The sequence below is a fragment of the Oncorhynchus keta genome, chromosome 25, assembly GCF_023373465.1.
Source record: "Oncorhynchus keta strain PuntledgeMale-10-30-2019 chromosome 25, Oket_V2, whole genome shotgun sequence".
NCBI classification, from domain to species: domain Eukaryota; kingdom Metazoa; phylum Chordata; class Actinopteri; order Salmoniformes; family Salmonidae; genus Oncorhynchus; species Oncorhynchus keta.
In genome coordinates this window covers 20,156,552-20,179,930 of record NC_068445.1, presented here as the reverse complement: position 1 = coordinate 20,179,930, position 23,379 = coordinate 20,156,552, and the positions used below count along the sequence as shown (strand labels likewise).

The window sequence follows — 23,379 nt, the reverse complement described above, 5'->3', positions numbered from 1 at the left end:
AAAATAATTTCAATACAAACAGAATCTCCACAAATTCATTTAATGTTAATTAAACTATTCTGCTATGAATAATGTAATTTCAGACATTTTAAAAAGGCACAGTTTTGTTCAGATAAATGTTCTGGAAATTATCCTATTTACAGCAGAGTATTGGACTCACATTGAGCATTGTAACAATCACATTGCCCACAAATTACCTCCAATATATATATATATATAGTTACACTTTTTAAAATTCCTTTAACCAAAGTTAAAGGAATTGTTCAACAGCAATATGAAAAATGTAACTCCAAAAACTACACTTGACTTATTCCAGAAACATATGGTGTGTATTGTCTTATTCCCAACATCATTGCCTATGGGGAATGTAACAGCACATTGAAAATCAATGTTGAACATAATCAAATCTATAAGCACACATACTGGCGGTATATCAGGTGACTTTATCCAGACAGATCAAACATAAGCACATATTAGGAAAACTTGTTACAAACACACTGGAGATTTGTAAAAGAAACACCGATCTTACAATTGCTTAAAACCATGTATTGACTAGTAGACCATATATTTTTTACACAGATGTATTTTCCAACCAAGGGGCCAAAAGAGATAAGTTGTGTAAAAAAACATAATTACATTGTATTAAATTAAAGATTCTCCTGTACTTTTCTATAAATTTTTGCCAGTAGTTCTGAAAGTAGCACTAATGAGCCAAGTGGTCCCCAAAAATGACATACTACATCAAGTATGTGCAGATATGTGCAACACGTCATTGACCTCTCTCACTTTGCTGTATGTGCATGATGTGCCTCTTGCTAGCTGTCACTCATATGGCAAGGGGCTGGAGCTCATTGGTTGAACTCAAATTGCTAGGGGACTGGCCCACTTGGGGGAAAATGGCACAGCACTGATTCCATAAAACAGTCTGTTTTAAACTTGGGGTTTCGTGGCTAATTGAGGTAAGACAGTAATTCTGCTCATTGATTATGCATGTGTGAACTACACATTAACACATCCAGCCCACAGCAGGAGGATAAAACTTTTAAAAAACTTAAGTCACGAAGGTTTCAGAGCATGTCTAAGGTATCAAATGGAGTAGCGCCTAGACCTTTATACTCAGTCCATATCAGGAAGAGGGTAAATACTAAGCTTTTTTCTTTATAAATAACATTCCATTTGTGGCAAGGAATTTGGATGGAATATGATAAATTTAATTTGCGTCAAGGTGGCACAACCAACAGCCCTACTGCTTTAGCACTGTGCCTGGATTGAACACATAAGGACTAGGGTGAGTTAACATGTCACACACTCAGATAAGACAAAAAAATATAAAAAATATCACATAAAAAAAATGACCTATCACTTTTGTCATGTATTGGTGCGAGCACTATTGCTATTATTGCATGCTTGAGTAAAGGTATGTTTAATAAACAATAAAACAAGTATTGACTTGATATTACAATTAAGTACCAGCATAAGGACAAAGACATTCAAGGAATTTGACATAGTTATGTTTTTACTGAGGCACATTTTGTGCTATTTGAGTGAAATGAGAAAGATCAAAATATTCACATTATACATTTAATTTGTTTTCAAAATGTCATCCTCTGATGCTTGAATGCGTTCTCTTAAAATACCTTATAACAACTAAGCAGTTAAGTCAAGCATAAAAATATGATCACTGATTGTTTATGAACTATGGAAGATTATCTATTTCACAAGTATATCAAGTGACACTGCAAATATTTATTGATCAATATCCCCTGACTTTTGCAACTGTTCATCTTAAGTGGAAAAAAAATCTAAAATACAAAAACTGTTCCAGATACAAGATCCAAAAAACAGTATTTAAGTACATTGACTAAAAACATGATAGTTAAAAAAATATATTTAAAAAAGTATGTGCTTGTAAATCCTATAGGAAAGAAATGTTGGTTTCCATTTAAACTCCTAAATTATATTGGTCCACAGTTCAGGTCAGTAGGTCCCAATTATAGAATTTGTTTAACAAAACGACCAAAAAAAATACTACACCCTGGTATCTTACCTTAAAGACTAGTGAGCTTTCACAAAACAAGCTCTGAAACAATGTCAACAGACAACTAGAGGGAGAGAGCAAAACACTAGAACAGAAAACATACAGGTAAATGAATAGAGGGAGAAAGAAAAGGCAAAGAGAAGAAGTTACAGAAAGCCGGGGGGGTAGAGAGCGGCGAGAGACAGAGGTGTTTATCTGTCCTTGGAGCCCAGTTTCTCAATGAGGTCCTGCAGAGGGGCCAGCTCACGACGATCAATGAGGTTGAATTCCTACACACAGTAAAATACCACACAAGCCATATGTAATCAAACAACTTACCTGCTATACTATATTTACACAGGATAGTAACAAGTATGCCTGTTAACCATGAATTATAATTGCACAATACATCAATTGGAATAGAATACTATTTACTACATTCATGGAGACATGATTTATGACAAGACTCCTCCGATAGAATCATGACAATCATTTCTAAACAGCAATAAAGAGAACATTTGATATTTGGAATGTATTAGCAGTGGCACCTGGACAAAGAAGATGAAGTGTTTGAAGGAGGTGTTGAGGTGAGCCTCCTCCTGCAGTTGCATCACAGAGTCAAAATGCTGGTGGTAGATGTGGGCATAGACTCTGAACAGGCGCTTCAGAATAGTCTTGGCCACGGACATAAAGTTCTTGGGAAAGGGCACTCCTAAGGGAGACAGAGCGGGAGTTCTATTATCTAAAAGCCAAAAGGTCTAGGCTAAATTTATAAAGGTTTTGAATTTATACAAAGCAAATTTAACTAACCTATCTTGGAGGGGAAGAGTGTCTCATCATCCAGCTGATCCTGCACCCAGGTCATCAGGTAGTCTATGTACTTGGGAGCAGAGCACTTGATGGGTTTTTTGATGTTGGTGCCATCTGCCCAGTGGTATTCATACCTTGAGAGAGGTAGAGATGGACCAATAGCGAGATGGAATGAGAATTTTAGTTTAGTTTTAATAATTTCACTTTATGGCTTCCTCTGAATGTTTTTGGCACAATTCATCATCACTGTTTGTTGGACAGTCACACATGGCTAGAAGAGGGCATCTTCCTAACAAGACCCAGTTTGTGGTATAAAAAGGTTGTCCTATTAGACACAAAGCATTTTACCAGCGCACAGATTTACTTTCTGTTCTTAGAAGAGATTTACCATAAATGATTAGTAGAGAGTATACTAGAGTAAGATTCAGGAGCTGGAAAAGAGCATAAGAGACAAGCAGAGGCAGAGGTGTTAACATTTACGATAGCAAATTTCAATTTACAAAAAAAAACACAAAAAAAACTTTTTGTCTCTTGAGGTTCTAGTCATGAAATCTATGCAGCCTACTCAATCACTTTTTATAGATACTGTTTAAGGGCCTCCTGGGCCATATACAGCGTTCCTCACTGAGTTCTTAAATCGGACCATGTAGTCATGGCAGATAATATTCCATTTTTTGGGTGACTAATATTCACATGGAAAAGTCCACAGACCCACTCCAAAAGGCTTTCGGAGCCATCGACTCAGTGGGTTTTGTCCAACAGGTCTCCGGACCAACTCACTGCCACAGTCATACTCTGGACCATGGAATAAATGTTGTGGATCTTAATGTTTTGCCTTATAATCCTGGACTATCGGACCACTATTTTATTACATTGCAATCGCAATAAATAATCTGCTCAGACCCCAACCAAGGATCATCAAAAGTCATGCTATAAATTCTCTGACAACCCACAGATTCCTAGATGCCCTTCCAGACTCCCTCCAGCTACCCAAGGTAGTCAAAAATCAGTTAACCTCTTTGGGCTTGGGGGCAGTATTGAGTAGATTAGATGAATAAGGTGCCCAGAGTAAACGGTCTGCTACTCAGGCCCAGAAGCTAAGATATGCATATTATTTGTAGATTTGGATAGAAAACACTGAAGTTTCTAAAACTTTGTGAATGATGTCTGTGAGTATAACAGAACTATATGGGAGGCAAAAACCTGAAAAAAAATCCAACCAGGAAGTGGGAAATCTGAAGGTTTGTAGCTTTCCAAGTAAATGTCTATCCATGATAGGAAGTGCAATCGGACCAAATTTAAACTAAGGCTTCCACTAGATGTCAACAGTCTCAGGGGGAGCGAATAAGAGCTGTTTGACTAAGGGGTCTGGCAGAATGCCATGAGCTAAGTCACGCGCGTGGCCGTGAGAGCGAGCTGCGTTCCCTTTATTTCTAAAAACAAATGAATTGTTCGGTTGGAATATTATTGAAGATCTATGATAAAAACATCCTAAAGATTGATTCTATACATTGTTTGATATGTTTCTACAAACCGTAATTGAACTGTTTTGACATTGTCTGGACTAAGTGCCTGCGCCTTGTGAATTTGGTTTTGTGAACTAAAAGCGAACAAAAAGGAGGTATTTGGACATAAATGGACATTATCGAACAAAACAAACATTTATTGTGGTACTGGGATTCCTGGGAGTGCATTCCGATGAAAATCAAAGGTAAGTGAATATTTATAATGCTATTTCTGACTTCTGTTGACTCCACAACATGGCAGGTATCTATCTATATGGCTTGTTTTGGTGGCTAAGCACTATACTCAGATTACTCCTTGGTGTGCTTTCACTGTAAAGCTTTTTTGAAATCCAGCACAGCAGTTGCATTAAGGAGAAGTATACCTTTAATTCCACGCATAACATAACAATTTTCATCAACATTTATGATGAGTATTTCTGTAAATATATGTGGCTCTCTGCAAAATCACCGGGTGTTTTGGAAGCAAAACATTACTGAACATAATGCGCCAATGTAAACTGACATTTTCTTTATCGAACAAAACATACATGTATTGTGTAACATGAAGTCCTATGAGTGCCGTCTGATGAAGATCAAAGGTTAGTGATGAACTTTCTCTCTATTTCTGCTTTTTGTGACTCCTCTCTTTGACTGGAAAAATGGCTGTGTATTTTTGTGACTAGGCACTGACCTAACATAATGGTATGCTTTCGTCATAAAGCCTTTTTGAAATCGGACATTGTGGTGGGAAACAAGTTTCTTTAAAATGGTGTATAATACTTGTATGTTTGAGGAATTTTATTGAGATTTCTGTTTGAATTTGGTGCCCTGCACTTTCACTGGCTGTTGTCAAATCGATCCTATTAACGGGATTTCAGCCGCAAGAAGTTAACCACCTAACTGAGGAACTCAATTTAACCCTGCGTAATACCCTAGATGCAGTCGCACCCCTAAAAATAAAAAACATTTGTCCTAACAAACTAGGTCCCTGGTATACAGAAAATACCCAAGCTCTGAAGCAAGATTCCAAAAAAATGGAACGGAAATGGCACTACACCAAACTGGAAGTCTTCCGACTAGCTTGGAAAGACAGTACCGTGCAGTATCGAAGAGCCCTCACTGCTGCTCGATCATCCTATTTTTTCAACTTAATTGAGGAAAATAAGAACAATCCTAAATGTATTTTTGATACTGTCACAAAGCTAACTAAAAAGCAGCATTCTAAGAGAGGATGGCTTTCACTTCAGCAGTGATAAATTAATGAACTTCCTTGAGGAAAAGATCATGATCATTAGAAAGCAAATTACGGACTCCTCTTTAAATTGCATATTCCTCCAAAAGCTGAGTCTGCACAACTCTGCCAGGACCTAGGATCAAAGGAGACACTCAAGTGTTTTAGTACTATATCTCTTGACACAATGATGAAAATAATCATGGCCTCTAAACCTTCAAGCTACATCCTGGACCCTATTCTAACTAAACTACTGAAAGAGCTGCTTGGCCCGCCTATGTTGAAAATAATAAAAAACGGCACTCTATCCACCGGATGTGTACCAAACGTGGCAGTAATAAAGCCTCTCTTGCAAAAGCCAAACCTTGACCCAGAAAACATAAAAAACTATTGGCCAATATCGAATCTCCCATTCCTCTCAACAACAAAGAAATACAAGCTGTTGCGTAGCAACTCACTGCCTTCCTGAAGACAAACATAGTATTGGCACCCCCCTTGGGTTGTGCCGTGGCGGAGATCTTTGTGAGCTATATTCGGCCTTGTCTCAGGATGGTAAGTTGGTGGTTGAAGATATCCCTCTAGTGGTGTGGGGGCTGTGCTTTGGCAAAGTGGTTGGGGTTATATCCTGCCTGGTTGGCCCTGTCCGGGGGTATCGTCGGACGGGGCCACAGTGTCTCCCGACCCCTCCTGTCTCAGCCTCCAGTATTTATGCTGCAGTAGTGTGTGTCGGGGGGCTCAGGTCAGTCTGTTATATCTGGAGTATTTCTCCCGTCTTATCCGGTGTCCTGTGTGAATTTAAGTATGCGCTCTTTTTCGCTCTCAGAGGACCTGAGCCCGAGGACCATGCCTTAGGACTACCTGGCCTGATAACTCCTTACTGTCCCAAATCCACCTGGCCGTGCTGCTGCTCCAGTTTCAACTGTTCTGCCTGCGGCTATGGAACCCTGACCTATTCACCGGACGTGCTACCTTTCCCAGTCAACTCTCTAGAGACAGCAGGAGCGGTAGAGTCTGAATGGTCAGCTATGAGAAGCCAACTGACATTTACTCCTGAGGTGCTGACCCCCGACAACCACTGATTATTATTATTTGACCCTGGTCATCTATGAACATTTTAAAATCTTGGCCATGTACTGTTATAATCTCCACCCAGCACAGCCAGAAGAGGACTGGCCACCCCTCATAGCCTGGTTCCTCTACATTTCTTTCTAGGTTCTGGCCTTTTCTAGGGAGTTTTTCCTAGCCACCGTGCTTCTACACCTGCATTGCTTGCTGTTTGGAGTTTTAGGCTGGGTTTCTGTACAGCACTTTGTGACATAAGCTAACGTAAGAAAGGCTTTAGAAATACATTTGATTGAATTAGTCAATCAAATTTAAACAATTAAATTTGATTGACCTTGAGACCAAAAATAGAGCAAGAAGGAACTCTGAGGAAGTACCAAAACTACACAGAAAATATATACAATGCAACATGTAAAGTGTTTCACGAGCTGAAATAACATTTTCTAGGTTATTTTAACAAACACAAAAAGCTTATTTCTCTCAAATGTTGTGTTCAATTTCTTTTTAGCATCACTGTTAGTGAGCATTTCTCATTTTCCAAGATAATCCATCCACCTGAAAAATGTGGCATATCAAGAAGCTGATTAAACAGCATGATCATTACACAGGTGCATCTTGTGCTGGGGGCAATTAAAGGCCATGCTCAAATTTGGTTGTCAGACAACACAATGCCCCTGATGTCTCAAGTTGAGGGAGTGTGCAATTGGCATGCTGACTGCAGGAATGCCCACCAGAGCTGTTAACAGAGAATTGAATGCACAGAGATACCATGACGAGATCCTTTCATGTTTCAGCATGATAATGCATGATAATGCACAGCCACATGTTGCAAAAATCTATCTGTACACAATTCCTGAAAGCTGAAAATAACCCAGTTCTTCCATAGCCTGCATACTCAGACATGTCACCCATTGAGCATGTTTGGGATGCTCTGGATCTACGTGTACAACAGTGTGTTCCAGGTCCAGGGAATATCCAGCAACTTCGCACAGCCATTGAAGAGGAGTGGGACAACATTCCACAGGCTCCAACCAATGGCCTGATCAACTCAATGTGAAGGAGAAGCTGCATGAAACAAATGACAGTCACACCAGATACTGACTGGTTTTCTGATCCACACCCCTACCTTTTTTCCCCTTCTTTTTTAACAGTTATTTGTGACTAAGATGCACATCTGTATTCCCAGTGATGTGAAATCCATAGACTAGGACCTACAGAATTTCTTTTTCAAAGTGTAACACAGTAAAATATTAGAAATTGTTGCATTTGTAATTTTTTTAGCTGACAAGAATCAATTGACAAAGTGTCTCAAAGAAGGACTGATGAACTAGGCTTCATGTTCCCCTTTAAATCATAATGAATAAGATTATATAATCAGATCACCACTCCTGTGATACGAGTTGTGAATATGGGCTCAGTAAACTCCAGAAAGTATGTTATATACTGCATTAACCCTGTAAAAACATGAAGTGAAACTAATGCAAGGAACAAAAGTTTAAAATTATCAAAATGTAACATTTGTGTGTGTGTGTGTGTGGGGGGGGGTCAGGCCTGAACTGACCATAGCAGTGGCATGTGAATAACTAACATATTCATGTTTAAGTGGAACTGACAGCGTTTTAGCAAAATGAAGAATATTACACTTTTTACATTCTGACAAGCAAGCACTTAAATAGGGTCATTTTCACACATTCATAGAATGTTTGGGAATGACGTTGAGTAAGTTATTTGTGTTCTATAGTAATATAGTGGGAATGTGGCTATGCGTTTGGACAATTAATAAACACTGCAGCAAATAAAACATCCGTCTTACCCAGGACAGGAGTCGACACAGACCGGTGCGCCATAGCCAATCAGAGATACAATAGGGCTATATGCAAATAAGCCATTTAACACATGGGCCTGCCATCATTCACTTTTAACTGGATTGTGTGTTTACAGGCAGTAGCAACAGTGCGACTTTAGATTATTATTATTTTTTTAATGGCCAAAATGCCAAACTACACCTGAATGGATTTCTGCAAATAGGTCTTACATTTGGAAACTTTACAGTCCTATTGATCAAACCATCATGAAAAGCTAGGTTCTCTCTCCCTCAGTTTCCTATACATCAACAATATCAACTAATGTTAGCAAGACCGATATAATCTAAAATCTAAACGAGGAAACGGTAGATAAACCTTCAATCTTATTCAGCTCGTAGTTGGCAGTCAAATTTGCACTGCTAAATGATGGGGAATAGTAGCCTGCTTGCCCGCCAATGCATGCTTGTCCCAAGCCACGTTTTGACAACTGAAGGGGAACTTGCCTGTCCGCCCATTTGACAATGCTAAATACATTTGATTTGACAACTAAGAGCTATGCTAAACTGTGGATGACACATTTCTTGCTCGCTAAATAAATGACACCATGTCTTGCCTGCCACAGAAAAACAATATGGGGGACAAAGTTGGCCACTCACCCAATGTCATCATCCTAACCAGCGGTTACACAACATGAACAAAAATATGCAGACACCCGCTTGTCAAAAATCTTATTCCAAAATCATGGGCATTAATATGGAGTTGGTCCCTCTTTTGCTGCTATAATAGCCTACACTCTAGTGGGATGGCTTTCCAATAGATGTTAGAACATTGCTGGGGTAACTTGCTTCCAATCAGCATTAGTGAGGTCAGGCACTGATGTTATGCAATTAGGCCTGGCTCGCAGTCGGCGTTCCAATTCATCCCAAAGGTGTTCGATGGGGTTGAGGTCAGGGCTCTGTGCAGACCAGACAAATTCTTCCACACCTATCGACAAACAATTTCTGTATGGACCTCCCTTTGTGCACGGGTGCATTGCTGAAATGGTAAAGGCCTTCCCCAAACTGTTGCCACAAAAGTTGGAAGCACAGAATCATGTAAAATGTCATTGTATACTGTAGCGTTAAGATTTCCCATCACTGTAACTAAGGGGCCTAGCCCGAACCATGAAAAACATCTGCAGACCATTATTCCTCCTCCAAACTTTACAGTTGGCACTATGCATTGGGGCATGTAGTGTTCTCCTGGCATCCGCCAAACCCAGATTTGTCCGTCGGACTGCCAGATGGTAAAGCATGACTCCTCACTACACAGAGCGCGTTTCCACTGCTCCAGAGACCAATGGTGTCAAGCTTTACACCACTCCAGCCGACACATGCTGATCTTAAGCTTGCCACGTTGAAAGTCACTGAGCGCTTCAGTAAGGCCAATCGACTGCCAATGTTTGTCTATGGAGATTGCATGGCTGTGTCCTTGATTTTATACACCTGTCAGCAAAGGGTGTGGCTGACATAGCCAAATCTACACATTTGAAAGGGTGTCCACATAGTTAGCTACACGATATGTAAAAAAGTATCTAACGTTAGGCTAAATATGTTAGCTCATTTTGCTAGCTGGGTAACGTTAGTCCCATTTAGCTAACTGTATTAAACGCAAGACAAAAGTTACAGCGACAATCTGTGGTTACATCATGACTAGCTACCTAAATAGAAAAGCTAGCCTATTAGCCACGTTATGACTGACTTGTGATCATTTCCCTTGGTAGTTTGATCGTGTTGGTATTCCCAGCCTTAGTTACATTCGTCTGCTTTTGTCCAAAATAAAGTCATAGAAACTGAAACAGGGCATCCCGAATGGCTGGAGGAAGCAAACGATGTACCAGGCCAGCTGTGATTTAGAACCTGGTAGCAATATTTGTTGGACTACAAACATGCATTGGTTTATTAAATGAATCCATGCATTGAACTGCATCCATCTATTCTGCCAACAATGCCTTACTCTGTCATTGAGTCATATAACTTAATTTTTAAAAACTCTTATAAAGTAGATTTTGTAGCATGAACTGGAAATGTTATGATATGACTGATATGATTGTCTGTTATATCTGCAAAGCAGTTTAATTTTGTTTAAGTGGAACATCATTATCACTCTTCAGGTCATTTCAGAGAATACTACAAATTAAAAATAGGGAACATGTATGGAATGTGTCCGTCTGATGAAGGTTCTTAAGCCAAAAGTTGGTCAAATTCATCCACAGCAAAAAGGTGTGTGGAATTTCCTTTTTCATTTGAATAGTCTGTCTCCCTGCCCATCTTACCTGGGCCCTGCAGACATCACAGAACAGCTGGTCTCAGTGCAGAACTCAGTAATGGTGCCGTAGAGCATGTTGATCTGATTGAAGAAGTCCACAGCTGAAACGGAGAACAGACCCTTATTCTAATATTGATTCAATAGTTTATTCCCCCTCAATACCCCATAATGACAACAGGTTTAGAAATGTTTGCAAATGTATTCAAAATAAACTGAAATAGCAGTTTTGGCAGCAATTACAGCCTTGAGTCTTCCTTGGCACAAAGCTACAAGTTTGACATGTTTCTCCCATTCTTCTCTGCTGATCCTCTCAAGCTCTGTCAGGTTGGATGGGGAGCGTTGCTGCACAGCTATTTTCAGGTCTCTTCAGGGCTGTTCGATTGGGTTCAAGTCCAGGCTCTGGCTGGGCCACTCAAGGATATTCAGAGACTTGTCCCAAAGCCACTCCTGCGTTGTCTTGGCTGTGTGCTTAGGGTCATTGTCCTGTTGGAAGGTCACCCCAGACTGAGGTCCTGAGCACCATGGAGCAGGTTTTCATCAAGGATCTCTGTACTTTGCTCCGTTAATCTCTTCCTCAATCCTGACTAGTCACCCAGTCCCTGCCACTGAAAAACATCCCCACAGCATGATGCTGCCACCACCATGCTTCACTGTAGGGATGGTGCCAGGATTCCTCCAGACCTGACGCTTGGCATTCAGGCCAAAGAGTTCAATCTTGGTTTCATCAGACCAGAGAATTATATTTTCATGGTCTGAGAGTCTAAGTGCATTTTGGCAAACTCAAAGCGGGCAGTCATGTGCCTTTTACTGAGGAGTGGCTTTCCGTCTGGCCACTCCACCATAAAGGCCTGATTGGTGGAGTGCTGCAGAGATGGTTGTCCTTCTCAAAGGTTCTCCCATCTCCATAGAGGAACTCTGGAGCTCTGTCAAGAGTGACCGTTGGGGTCTTTGTCACCTCCCTGACTAAGGCCCTTCTCCCCCGATTGCAGAGTTTGGCCGGGCGGCCAGCTCTAGGAAGAGTCTTGGTGGTTCCAAACTTCTTCCTTTTATGAATGATGGAGGTCACTGTGTTCTTGGTGACCTTCAATGCTGAAGAACTGTTTTGGTACCCTTCTCCAGATCTGTGCTTTGCTTTGACACAATCTTGTCTCTGAGCTCAACGGACAATTCCTTCGACCTCATTGCTTGGTTTTTGCTCTGACATGCATTGTCAACTGTGGGACCTTATTTTGACAGAAGGGTGCCTTTCCAAATCATGTCCAATCAATTGAAATGTTCCACAGGTTGACAGTTACAGAAACATCTCAAGGATGACCAGTGGAAACAGGATGCGCCTGAGCTCAATTTCTAGTCTTATAGCAAAGCGTCTGAATACTTAAAAAAAATAAACATTATTTACATTAAAAAATTATACATTTTCAAACATTTCTAAACCTGTTTTCACTTTGTCATTATGTGGTATTGTGTATGTAGATAGATGAAGGGGAGAGAAAACAATTTCAACGTAACAAAATGTGGAAAAAGTGAACTGCATACTTTTCCAAATGCGTGCAGACACCCACAGTTGTGGTCAAATATATTGACAGCCTTGTACTTCTTTCAATTAACTCACTATTTTCCCTTAAAAAAAAGTTGAAATTTACCAAAGTATTTAGTCTCCGCAATTCTTAATTTCACTGTTAATATTACTAAACCTTTGTTTTTGATTCAGAACTTAATATATCCATTTAATATCAGAAAATAAACAAATGGCATTAACAAAATTGACACCCTAGACTTATTTGTTAGCACAGCCATTGGTCAAAATAACTGCAATCAAGATCTTCCTATAACCATCAGAGCTCCCTGCACCTCTGTACTGGACCTCCTCTTAAGCAAACTGTTCCAGTTCTACCAGATGTGAAGGGTGCCTTCTCCCAACTGCTGTTTCCGATCTCTCCACAAGTTTTCAATGGTTTTTAGATCTTGACTCATTGCTGGCCACTTCAGAACAGTACAGCGTTTGTCTTGAACCATTCCTGGGTGCGTTTTGAAGTGTATTTGGGGGGGGGGGTCATTCTCCTGCTGGAAGACACATGACCTAAGGAGACCCAGCTTTCCGATACTGGGCCAAACATTGCGTTCCAAAATGCCTTGGTATTCTCCTGATTTCATGATGCCATGCACACATTCAAGGCACCCAGTGCCAGAGGCAGCAGAGCAACTAAAAAACATCACTGAACCGCCATGTTTGACTGTAGAGAAGGTGTTCTTTTCTACAAAGGCTTCATTTTGTTTTCTGTAAAACATACATATGGTATTCTTTACCAAAATGCTCTAATCTGTCCACAGGACATTCTCCCAGAAGGATTTTGTCATTTACAGGTGTGGCAAATTGCAGTCGGGCTTTCTTTATGTCTCTTTCTCAGCAGTGGGGAGAAAGAGACATAGGAAAGCCTGGTGGCAATTTGCCAACACACCTAGACATGCCAAAATCCTTCTGGGAGAATGTCCTGTGGACAGATTGGTCTCCTACCATATAATCCCCTTTCATTGAGTTGGCAACGGATGGTGAGAGATGAAACTGTGATACCTTCTTTCTGATAGTCAGCTTGAATCTGTGCGCCAGTTGATCGAGGTGCTTTCTCCACCATTCTAACCATCCTTCGCTACAATCATCCATCAAGTTCTCTTGCGGCCAAATCCAGAGAGGTTGGCTACTGTGGCATGGGCCTTAAACATCTTGATGACATTGCGTACAGTGGAAACAAAAACATCAAGGTCTGAAGACGGACTTGTAGCCTCGAGATTGTCCGTGCTTGTCTACAATCTTGCGTATGACTGACCTCAGATAATTCTCTGGTTTCTTTCATTTTCTCCATGTTCATTGAGGTACACACAGGAACAAGATGAGAATGAGTCATTTTCTCTATTCAAACTCATTGAATGAGGGATTTTTATATTGCAGGCACCTGCAACACACCACAGGTGAGTTCAATTCCAAAGTAAAGGTGCTTGAAATCGAATTATTTCTAATTACTTATGCCAATAATATTGTCTGGGACATTTTCAGATTCCTTTGTGGAATAAGGTATGATTTAGTAAATTATTCCCATTTTTTGGGGTTTTGTTCAACTGCAAACCAAAAACATACATATGTGGATACCAAAATATTTTTTCATTTAACCAATTTTCTGGAAGAAATTGTGCATTATTTGAGTCATTTAGCAGACGTGCTTATCCAGAGCCACTTACAGGAGCGATTAGGGTTAAGTGCCTTGCTCAAGGGCAACAGATTCAAACCAGCGACCTTGTGGTTACTGAACCAATGCTCTTAACCACTAGGCTACTAGACTGTGTGGTCACCTGTGAAACCTAAAGGCTGTCATTAAGAACAGGTGTCAATTAAATCGTCTGTGCTACCCTCCTTCAATCACCCTTTACTCACTGTTAACAGCAATCCACTCATTGAGATCTTCCCCCTCTGGCAGCATGACAGCCTGCCTCAGGTTCCCACTCCCCAGCGTTGCCTCTGCATGCTTCAACAGCTCGTATTGGTGGGAGCCCTCTGGGATGTTCTTCTTCGGCTTGAAGGTCTTAGACGAGCGACTGCCACTGGATCAAGGGAGGAGAGGGAGCTCGAGTCAAACTGTGATGTTCCATGTTTGAGCTATTAGTGATGAGTAGATGTGCTCACTGCTCAGATATGAAATCATACAAGTCTGACAGTCTTCCTGTTAAACACTGTCCTCTAATCGGCAGACAGCAACAAAACAGGAAGGAGCCCATGCTATATATAATTGTTTGCTAGTTAACTTGTTCACTAACGTTAGTTTTCGACATGCTAAAAAATGCGTCAATGAGCAGTTCCCCATCAGTGACACTTAACTTAAGCTAGCTATAACGTGACATGATCGTGTTATTTAGCTAACTAACGTTAGCTCATCTAGCTAGCTGGGTAACGCTAGTCACATTTAGCTAACTATATTAAAACGTAAGACAAGTTAGCGACAACTATGACAATCTGTGGTTACATCATGACTAATGAGTATATCTCTCTGCATCTAAAGTTATGCAAACATAGCTAGCCAGTTAGGTAACGTTAGCTAACTACGAGTAAAAACGTGACATATAACTAGCTTTACTTACAATAGGAAGCTCATCGTTAACTTAGTTTCGGTCGTAAAACGAAGACAAATGCAGACCAAAGAATATCGAAGCTCAAAAGAACTGTCGTATCGAACGTTTCACTGGTTGTTTTGGTGAATATACAGCCTTTCTAGCTTCCCTGGTGAAAAGTTTCCGAACTTTCTAACTCTTCTCTCACTTGTCAGTGTAATCGTACCCTGAAGAAATAATATTTTGACGTAGATAGTTAGCGCAACATTTTGCCGACATGTAGGTTTGTCGCCCTCATTTGGATTCTCATGGAAATGACTTCAGTAATTGTTGTAATATGGATGGTTCCGCAGTATTTATACGGTCCTTAAAATGCTGGTTTCTTGGGACGTTCAAACTCTGAAGTTACACAATTTAAGTTGAAATTTGTTAGGTTTTTATGTGGGACGTCACAAGTATTTCGAATAGCACTAGCAGTATTGATACGCAATTACACATCATGCCATACGCATTTATACAAAATTATATTTAAGTGTCAGAGAATTCTTGACTTCCGGATGCACCTCAGTTTTTTTTTATGCCAGAGGCACATGCTAAATGACAATGGGCCTCACGTGCCTGCGTTTGGTTGTTTTCACCAGTCACAAGCCGATTGCAATCCATACGTTTGGCGATTGTAAACCAAATGGGCATTTTCAATAAAACAAGTGATTTTAATTTTCTATTGTTTTCAGTGGTGAACTCACACTAGTCAAGGATAGTTTTTCAGAACATAAACCAGGGTAGTGAGTGAGGGAAAATGAAAGTACTACACCACCCGTTTGGGCAGCTTTGCATTTAGAGGTGTGGCCCTTTTGCCTGGAAACTGACGTATGTACAATGTGCGGGCGGGGGGACTTCAGCCTTTATAACATCTCGAGACTTCTCAATCTTTTTCACAGACGGTGGCCTGTCTGTCAGACTCTGCTTGCTTCATCTTTCAATCTCCCTCACTTTTCTCTCCCCCTTTCACATTGTTGGATTACTTAGCCTATCTAGATCAGTAAACATGGCAACGCTGAGAGCTCTGAGAAAATTATGCCAGCAATCGCAGCATCAAGTGTGTAGTCTACATATGTCAGCATCAAGGTATGTATTAGTAATCCTATATAATTACGATATCAAATAGATTATTGTTATTTATCTATCTATTATCTATCTTGGTGGACTATGATAGGTTGCTTTCTATATGAAATGCTCCCTCTTCTTTTTGAAGGTAACCTACCAGGTATTCATTTCCTTCTTGTCTATGGCACTTTCCTTTGTTTGTTTTCTATGTGTCACTGTATCCCGGCATCTTACCGTCTCTGTGGATACAACGTTTCTGATTGTGCACTGAGGACAATTATGTAACGTTTTAAACGAAACATTGTAGTGAAGAAGTGGTCTTGAATCAATGATTGTCTTAATGCGCCCCTAACGTTATGCCGGTATCATTGCAGTGTTGCTTGGCTGATGAAATCGCACAGAGCACTTGCATAAAGGCAGGCAAGTTCCCATTGGGGTTCACCAAACAACTAAAGTGAAGAGTATCCAGACAGTTGTTACCAATGGGGGTCACAAACCAACTAAAAAAATCAAATCACATCAAATGTTATTTGTCACATACACATGGTTAGCAGATGTTAGTGCGAGTGTAGCGAAATGCTTGTGCTTCTCGTTCCGACAATGCAGTAATAAATTAATAAGTAATCTAGCTAACAATTCCAAAACTACTACCTTATAGACACAAGTGTAGGGGGATAAAGAATATGTACATAAACATATATGAATGAGTGATGGTACAGAGCGGCATAGGCATGATACAGTAGATGGTATTGAGTACATGAGTATGTAAACAAAGTGGCATAGTTAAAGTGGCTAGTGATACATGTATTACATAAGGATGCAGTAGATGATATAGAGTACAGTATATACGTATACATATGAGATGAATAATGTAGGGTATGTAAACATTATATTAGGTAGCGTTGTTTAAAGTGGCTAGTGATATATTTTACATTTCCCATCAATTCCCATTATTTAAAGCATCAGTATTCAGACAGTAGTTTTTTATATCATGTGTTTAAACAAAAAAAAAAAAAAAAAAAAAAATATATATATATATATATATATATATCAACCTAGCTTTTGCAGACATTTTTTCCCTTCAACTGTCTGCCTAAATGTATTTGATTAATTCCATGTTTAATTTGAAGCATGCCTTGCTGCAGCACGTTACTGAAGAGAATTAATGTCCCAGACATCTAGAAACACAAACCGCCTGTGTATGCACTGTGACTATGCACATGACTAACATCACAACCGATTTAGCCACTTAAGTAAGCACAGATGAGTCTCATTTGGACCGTGTACTGTATTGAGCAGAAGGTTAGGGTCAACATAGGACAGTTTGTTTTTTTCAGAACAGTTTCCAATCATCACTTCATATGAGCAAAGCCTACTTTATAAAACCATAACACCAAACAAGTTTCATTGTTTTTTCTATTTACATTTCACACTCAGGACAAAGCCCATACTTGGGAACAGCGCTAGCACAGACTTGCTGATAGGTAATTAGGAAATGGCTTGGGTTCTAGTTCAGAGCTGAAGGTATTGATTATTTGAGTCTGCTGACAGTCCTTTCCTTTCCCTGTCATGGTACTGGCACTGTGTGAAGGATAACTAGTCTGGGAGGAAAGGTAGCACAACTTATGTCCTTTATCCTGCCCGAGACTAACTAATCATTAACATGGTCTGTGGTCAACTGTTTGCTGAAAACTCAACACATTTACAACAAGGTTCTCTTATGGAGACCAAAAAACAAAAAACATTATGTTCATGTTTTGTGTGCACATTGGAAGCTGGCAGTGGGGGTGTTGTCAAATGTCATGCCCTGATGGGGTCTCCTCCAGGACTTGCTATTGTGGCCCCAATGAAGAGCTGAATGTTTCTGTGGTTGTTTAATTACTCATGATAGAATCAAGGGATGGTTACATCACTGAGGACGGCTCATTACTCCTCTGGTATTACTCCTCTGTGTGCATGCTTTTACATAAGGGATTTTATCTAGTTTAACACATTGAAAATGAAATGTGAACAGCACTCAGGTTTCATCTTCACCCGCTCCATTCTGCGCTCCACAATGAGGCCAACAACTTGGCTTGAAGGCCAGGGGTTCCAAGAAGTTTATTTAATAGCATGGCCCACAGTGTAACTCATGTATTGGTATTTTTAGCCACCACACTCCTCATGCATGGGTAACACCAGGAGCCCTGTACATGGTTTGACTGTACTTGGCCATCGCTGGCTTATGGGGACATGGTTGCCTACCAGAACTCCTTGCTGGCTGGCTGACTGCCATACACACTCACTTTGGGATTGACAACTAGTCTGCAGGACTATAAATCACGTGCCAACCCCAGTGTAAACCTTCTCCTGACAGTTTACATGTTCCTCTAACATCTGCCTCTCTGCTCTCTGATTCTCCAGACAGGAAGCAGTGGTCATCTCAGGCAGGAAGTTGGCCCGTCAGATCCGGGAGGAGGCCAGGGCCGATGTTGAACAGTGGGTCTCCACTGGCAATCGGAGACCCCACCTGAGCGTGGTCCTTGTAGGAGATCATGCAGCCAGTCACTCTTACGTCCTGAATAAGACCCGAGCTGCAGCTGATGTTGGTATGTAAACACACACACACGTTACCTGTGCTAGAGATAAACTCTGTTGCACAACAGAGTACATACTTGACTAAGAAACTATTCTATGAGTGTTCAACGGGGCTTTCTAATTCCCTCTTTCTTCCTGTTCACCATCCCTTTCTCTGTCACTGTTTATATTTATCTGGGATAGAATGGGTTCATAATTCCTCCCTCTTTTTCTTCTCTGCAGGTATCAGCAGTGAGACCATCCTGAAGCCCTCCTGTATCTCTGAGGATGAACTCATGGACCTGATCTACAAACTCAACACAGACCACCGGGTGGACGGCCTACTGGTGCAGCTGCCTCTGCCAGGTAAGGAGTGGCTTTAGGGTGAGGAGACGATGCATGTTGTTGGAAAGGGCAGTTGGGTAGGGGAGTTATTGCTCTTGGTGAGCAAACAGTTATACAACCTTTTGTAGACAAAGAAAGAATGACAGTTTGAAGCTGTTTTTAATATTTATAGCTAATACTTGCCTTTCCCTGAATGGTTTGGTCTTTGGCCTATTTACTGTAGAACAGCCATTTTACATACTGTCTTGTAAACATCATTCCCACTGTCTTCTCACAGAACACATTGACGAGCGGCGTGTCTGTAATGCTGTGTTCCCTGGCAAGGATGTGGATGGCTTCCACGTGGTCAATGTAGGCCGCATGTGCTTGGACCAGTCCACCATGCTGCCTGCCACTCCCTGGGGAGTCTGGGAAATCATCAAACGTACAGGTGAGGTAGTGGGGGGGAGCTCTCACCTCCCTCTGTTATATGAATGCAATTAGACTGTTATGGGGGCAAAATGCTAACTCTGTCACTGACTGTTAATTCCCGTTTCCCAGGAATTCCTACCCTTGGGAAGAATGTTGTGGTGGCGGGACGCTCCAAGAATGTGGGCATGCCCATTGCCATGTTGCTGCATTCAGATGGGCGCCATGAGAGGCCTGGGGGTGAGTCTGGATGATTTAGGGGCTACAGTGATAGGGTGTATGCTATATCATTTCAATTATTATTAATTCACTATGATTAATTATGTAAAAGTATATTAACAATGGGTAATAGAGATAATACTGAGTTTTCACTTAAAGTTGAAAATGTAATATGTGGATCATGGCCCTCACATTGACTTATTTTTTTATTCTGCAGGTGATGCCACAGTCACCATCTCTCACCGTTACACACCAAAGGATCAGCTACGTCAGCACACAAGAATTGCAGACATCGTTGTTGCTGCTGCAGGTATGGATCATCTCTTATTGAGGATATATCGTTACCTTGTCTACTATCTGTCTCTCGCTTATTTGTAAGTTTATCATTTGTGACTGAGAGCAACTAGCTGGCTCATAGAGCTATTTTGTATCTCTTGAGTATATTGTCCTGGGTGGGTCTCTTAAGGCACGGACACACAGGTAGCGTTTGCCGGCAGAGAGTACTTAACAAACCAACTTTGAAAGGTGACGCTCATTTACTGCATTTCTATACAATTAAACAAAATGTAAATGCTATTTGGAGAGCAGCAAATGACCACAGCCACTATCACCATGGCTGCTGTAGGTTCATTCACCTCAGTCGATCTACAAAAAAAATAACAACAATTGTAATGTTATAACCCTGAAAGGGGGGAAATATGAGAAGTTTCACACTGACAAGTAGCATCAGTGACGAAACACACAGACACACATATATATGTGCTTTTTTTTAAACTATATTGTTTGCATTTTGTTTGCATTTCCAAACTTATTTGAAAAGATTAGTACAGGTTCTCAACTGACCCCACATGGGGCCCAACCCCACATTTGGGAACCACTGTACTAACCTCTCTCTGCTTACTTCTGCTCTCTCTCTGTGTCTCCTCTGCTTCCTCCTGCATGCCTTGCAGCCTGCCTCAGCCTCACCAGTAGCCTACTCTCTGTAAAGCAAAGTTATTATGGGAACTTACAGTAGTAGTGTATTTTTTGCTCCTGCTGAGGTAGGCTCCGTTTAACGTTAGCTTCTTACTTCCTCCTTCTAGCAGGCTAAGTAATTCTAGCCAGAGCCCTTCAACGTTACTGCAATAGAATTCTCTGCCGGCAGATAGCCACCTGTCTGACATATCTATAAGAGACTTCAGCAGTTGTGCACTCATTCTCCAGCAGTCGGTTTGTGTTTGTTTGGAGGATGTCTGTAGACACGGCAGGAGTCGCAGGATTGTTTTAAAATGGCCTTTTGTCCGGCATCTCGCAAGCCGGGGTAGTTGGTTTCACCTCGGCCTGTGCCGTGAGAGGGTGGAGTTAGCCATTTGAGAGAGTGCTGAATGTGCTGCTAAAAAGGGCTTATCCGGGGGACAGGCGAACAAAATGGGGGAAAAATGTTAATGATTCCACTCGTTTGCAAAGAGGCAGGTGCAATTTACAACTCAATCAGATCAAGAATATAAACGTTCTGAGCTTTGCTCAATGCTGGGAGCAAAATGTAGACATTGATCTGTAATTGATTGTCTTTATTGTGTACAATATATATATTATTTTAAAAAATATATAAAATTAGAAAATGGGGGGCCTCCCGGGTGGCGCAGTGGCTAAGGGCGCTGTCCTTGCAGCCACCAGAGACCCTGGGTTCGCGCCCAGGCTCCGCCACAACCGTGGGGCAACGCACAATTGGCCTAGCGTCGTCCGGGTTAGGGAGGGCTTGGCAGGTAGGGATTTCCTTGTCTCATCGCGCACCAGCGACTCCTGTGGCGGGCCGGGTGCAGTGCACGCTAACCAAGGTTGCCAGGTGCACGGTGTTTCCTCCGACACATTGGTGCGGCTGGCTTCCGGGGTTGGATGCAGTGCTGTGTTAAGAAGCAGTGCGGCTTGGTTGGGTTGTGTACCGGAGGACGCATGACTTTCAACCTTCGTCTATCCCGAGACCGTATGGGAGTTGTAGCGATGAGACAAGATAGTAGCTACTAACAATTGGATACCTCGAAATTGGGGAGAGAAAGGGGTAAAAAAATATATATATATTTTTTTATAATAAAAAATGACTGTTAGGGTGGGTGTGTGTGTGTGGTCCCTTACTTACCTCTAAACCCTCTCCTAATCTCAGGGATTCCAAACCTCATCACTGCAGACATGATCAAAGAAGGAGCAGCCGTCATTGATGTTGGAATAAACAGAGTGCTTGACCCTCTGACTGGCAAGGACAGACTTGTAGGGGATGTGGATTTTGAAGGTATGAGTTTCTAATCTAGACAGCAATTTGTCTAAATTTGCATTAGTCCTAAAATGGACTGTGTTCTTGCACACATTTTCTCTGCTACATGTTATCAACCTTTATCACTCCTTTTGTAGGTGTGAGGCAAAAGGCTAGCTTCATTACCCCCGTGCCTGGAGGAGTAGGACCCATGACAGTGGCCATGCTTATGAAGAACACCATCAAGGCAGCTAAGAACCTCCTGCTGACTCCCTCTGAGAGTATCCGCATGGTAGCCTCTTCATAACAGTGACACAGTGACACATTCCACCCCTCCACTTTTAACTCTGAGCAACTTGGCGAACTTCCTTGCACACAGACATGGATGGAAACGTGATAGCTTTAAGGTTGCTGGTACCTTACACTTACATAACCTCTACCCGCCATTTCAGAATGTTACAACTCACCCATGCATCTACTACATATTTATTTTTTGCTAGACTTGATTTTTTCTCATGTCATTTTTATGAGACCTTTTGGTTGTAAGTGAATTTGAACTACCTGTGTGTTTATTTATTTCAATGCATTCATTTATCGACTATGTCAAAAGCATACAAAATTGCAAGGGGAACCAGTCAATTTCAATTAGCAAAAAATAGACCCTTACATAGATATACTATTAAATGAATTATAACATCCTTATTCTATGGGCAGTTTTGTCTATCTCCCATCTCTACAATACCCTTTAGATCAGGGGTGGGCAACTTTGATGGGGGTGGGGGCCACAAATCTGCTCATCACGAGGGGCCACATTTGATTGCGAGTCTGCATACCCACATCCAACCACCACCAAGATAAGTTTAGATTGCTAAAGTTTGTTTAATGGCCCGCTATCTAATCAATTTTAGATGACATGGGATAATTCACTGACTCTCAGTTACTGACATAAGAGAACTGCTGATGCACAACCAAATTTCAAAATGTACCTTGTGTATTCTCAGTGCTTGACTTAGCCAGGAGCTCACCAGAGCTGCGCACTGACACCTTAAGTGTTCTACTGCTTAAGCTCCTGTTCCTCTTAGAATATTAGCTCAAAAGTATTGTGGAGCTCCTGCATCTAAATATAAACAGTACCGGCACCCAAAATGAACCGGCACCTATTTTAGTCCTAGTCAAACAATGTGCATTCTACTATTCTAACTCGCAACAGTAGAAAATAAATAAAAGGCCATTCCTGCTTTAGGTCACACAAGCACTGTGAGCTAAGAGGGTTAAGGGCTAGTTATGAAATGTCAGCAACAAACAAGTCTGTTATACACCATAACCTTTACATTTGTTTTCAAAAATGACTTTGTAAAAATTATTTTGAAATAAAATGTTATTGCAAATGGATGGTCTTCATGTTTATTTGGATGAACAGGTGCTTATAGCATAGCTCTGCAACAGACACATCAATCTTACTATGATATATAATTTCCATTGTAAAGATTGCAGGTAGGTTACTCGAGTTACATTTGTATAGGAATTATACAAAATATCACAATGCATTACCTTTAACCCTCTACTTCAACCCTCAGAGGTGATACATAGTTTTGAGTATGATACACATCTTGATTTTATATCACAGTCTCATAAAATAAAAATGTTTATTCAGGTAATTCATTGCCAATATGATAGGCGGC

General features: G+C 41.0%; 2 protein-coding genes across 2 annotated transcripts; one reads left to right on the top strand and one right to left on the bottom strand.

Annotated features, from left to right (window-relative positions):
* Positions 1 to 24: 24 nt before the first annotated feature.
* On the bottom strand, positions 25 to 15,319 carry mob1a (MOB kinase activator 1A). The gene is made up of 6 exons (XM_035736130.2): positions 14,866 to 15,319; positions 14,165 to 14,331; positions 10,745 to 10,838; positions 2,828 to 2,961; positions 2,566 to 2,729; positions 25 to 2,307 (listed from the first exon to the last, which is right to left on the bottom strand). The coding sequence occupies exons 1-6, from the start codon at positions 14,877 to 14,879 to the stop codon at positions 2,230 to 2,232; spliced, it is 651 nt and encodes a 216-aa protein (XP_035592023.1). The 5' UTR covers positions 14,880 to 15,319; the 3' UTR covers positions 25 to 2,229.
* Positions 15,320 to 15,748: 429 nt separating this feature from the next.
* On the top strand, positions 15,749 to 23,087 carry mthfd2 (methylenetetrahydrofolate dehydrogenase (NADP+ dependent) 2, methenyltetrahydrofolate cyclohydrolase). The gene is made up of 8 exons (XM_035736128.2): positions 15,749 to 15,963; positions 18,346 to 18,530; positions 18,742 to 18,864; positions 19,121 to 19,273; positions 19,384 to 19,491; positions 19,688 to 19,780; positions 21,611 to 21,736; positions 21,856 to 23,087. Exons 1-8 carry the CDS (start codon positions 15,884 to 15,886, stop codon positions 22,002 to 22,004), a joined length of 1,017 nt encoding a protein of 338 aa, XP_035592021.1. The 5' UTR covers positions 15,749 to 15,883; the 3' UTR covers positions 22,005 to 23,087.
* Positions 23,088 to 23,379: the final 292 nt, after the last annotated feature.

Coding starts and splice junctions, on each gene's coding strand:
- mthfd2 (XM_035736128.2), top strand. CDS start 15,884: ATGGCAACGCTGAGAGCTCTGAGAAAATTATGCCAGCAATCGCAGCAT. Junction 18,865..19,120: donor GGTGCAGCTGCCTCTGCCAG/GTAAGGAGTGGC, acceptor GTCTTCTCACAG/AACACATTGACGAGCGGCGT. Junction 19,274..19,383: donor GGAAATCATCAAACGTACAG/GTGAGGTAGTGG, acceptor CCCGTTTCCCAG/GAATTCCTACCCTTGGGAAG.
- mob1a (XM_035736130.2), bottom strand. Junction 2,730..2,827: donor ACTCTTCCCCTCCAAGATAG/GTTAGTTAAATT, acceptor TGTCTCCCTTAG/GAGTGCCCTTTCCCAAGAAC. Junction 2,308..2,565: donor ACTTCATCTTCTTTGTCCAG/GTGCCACTGCTA, acceptor TACTGTGTGTAG/GAATTCAACCTCATTGATCG.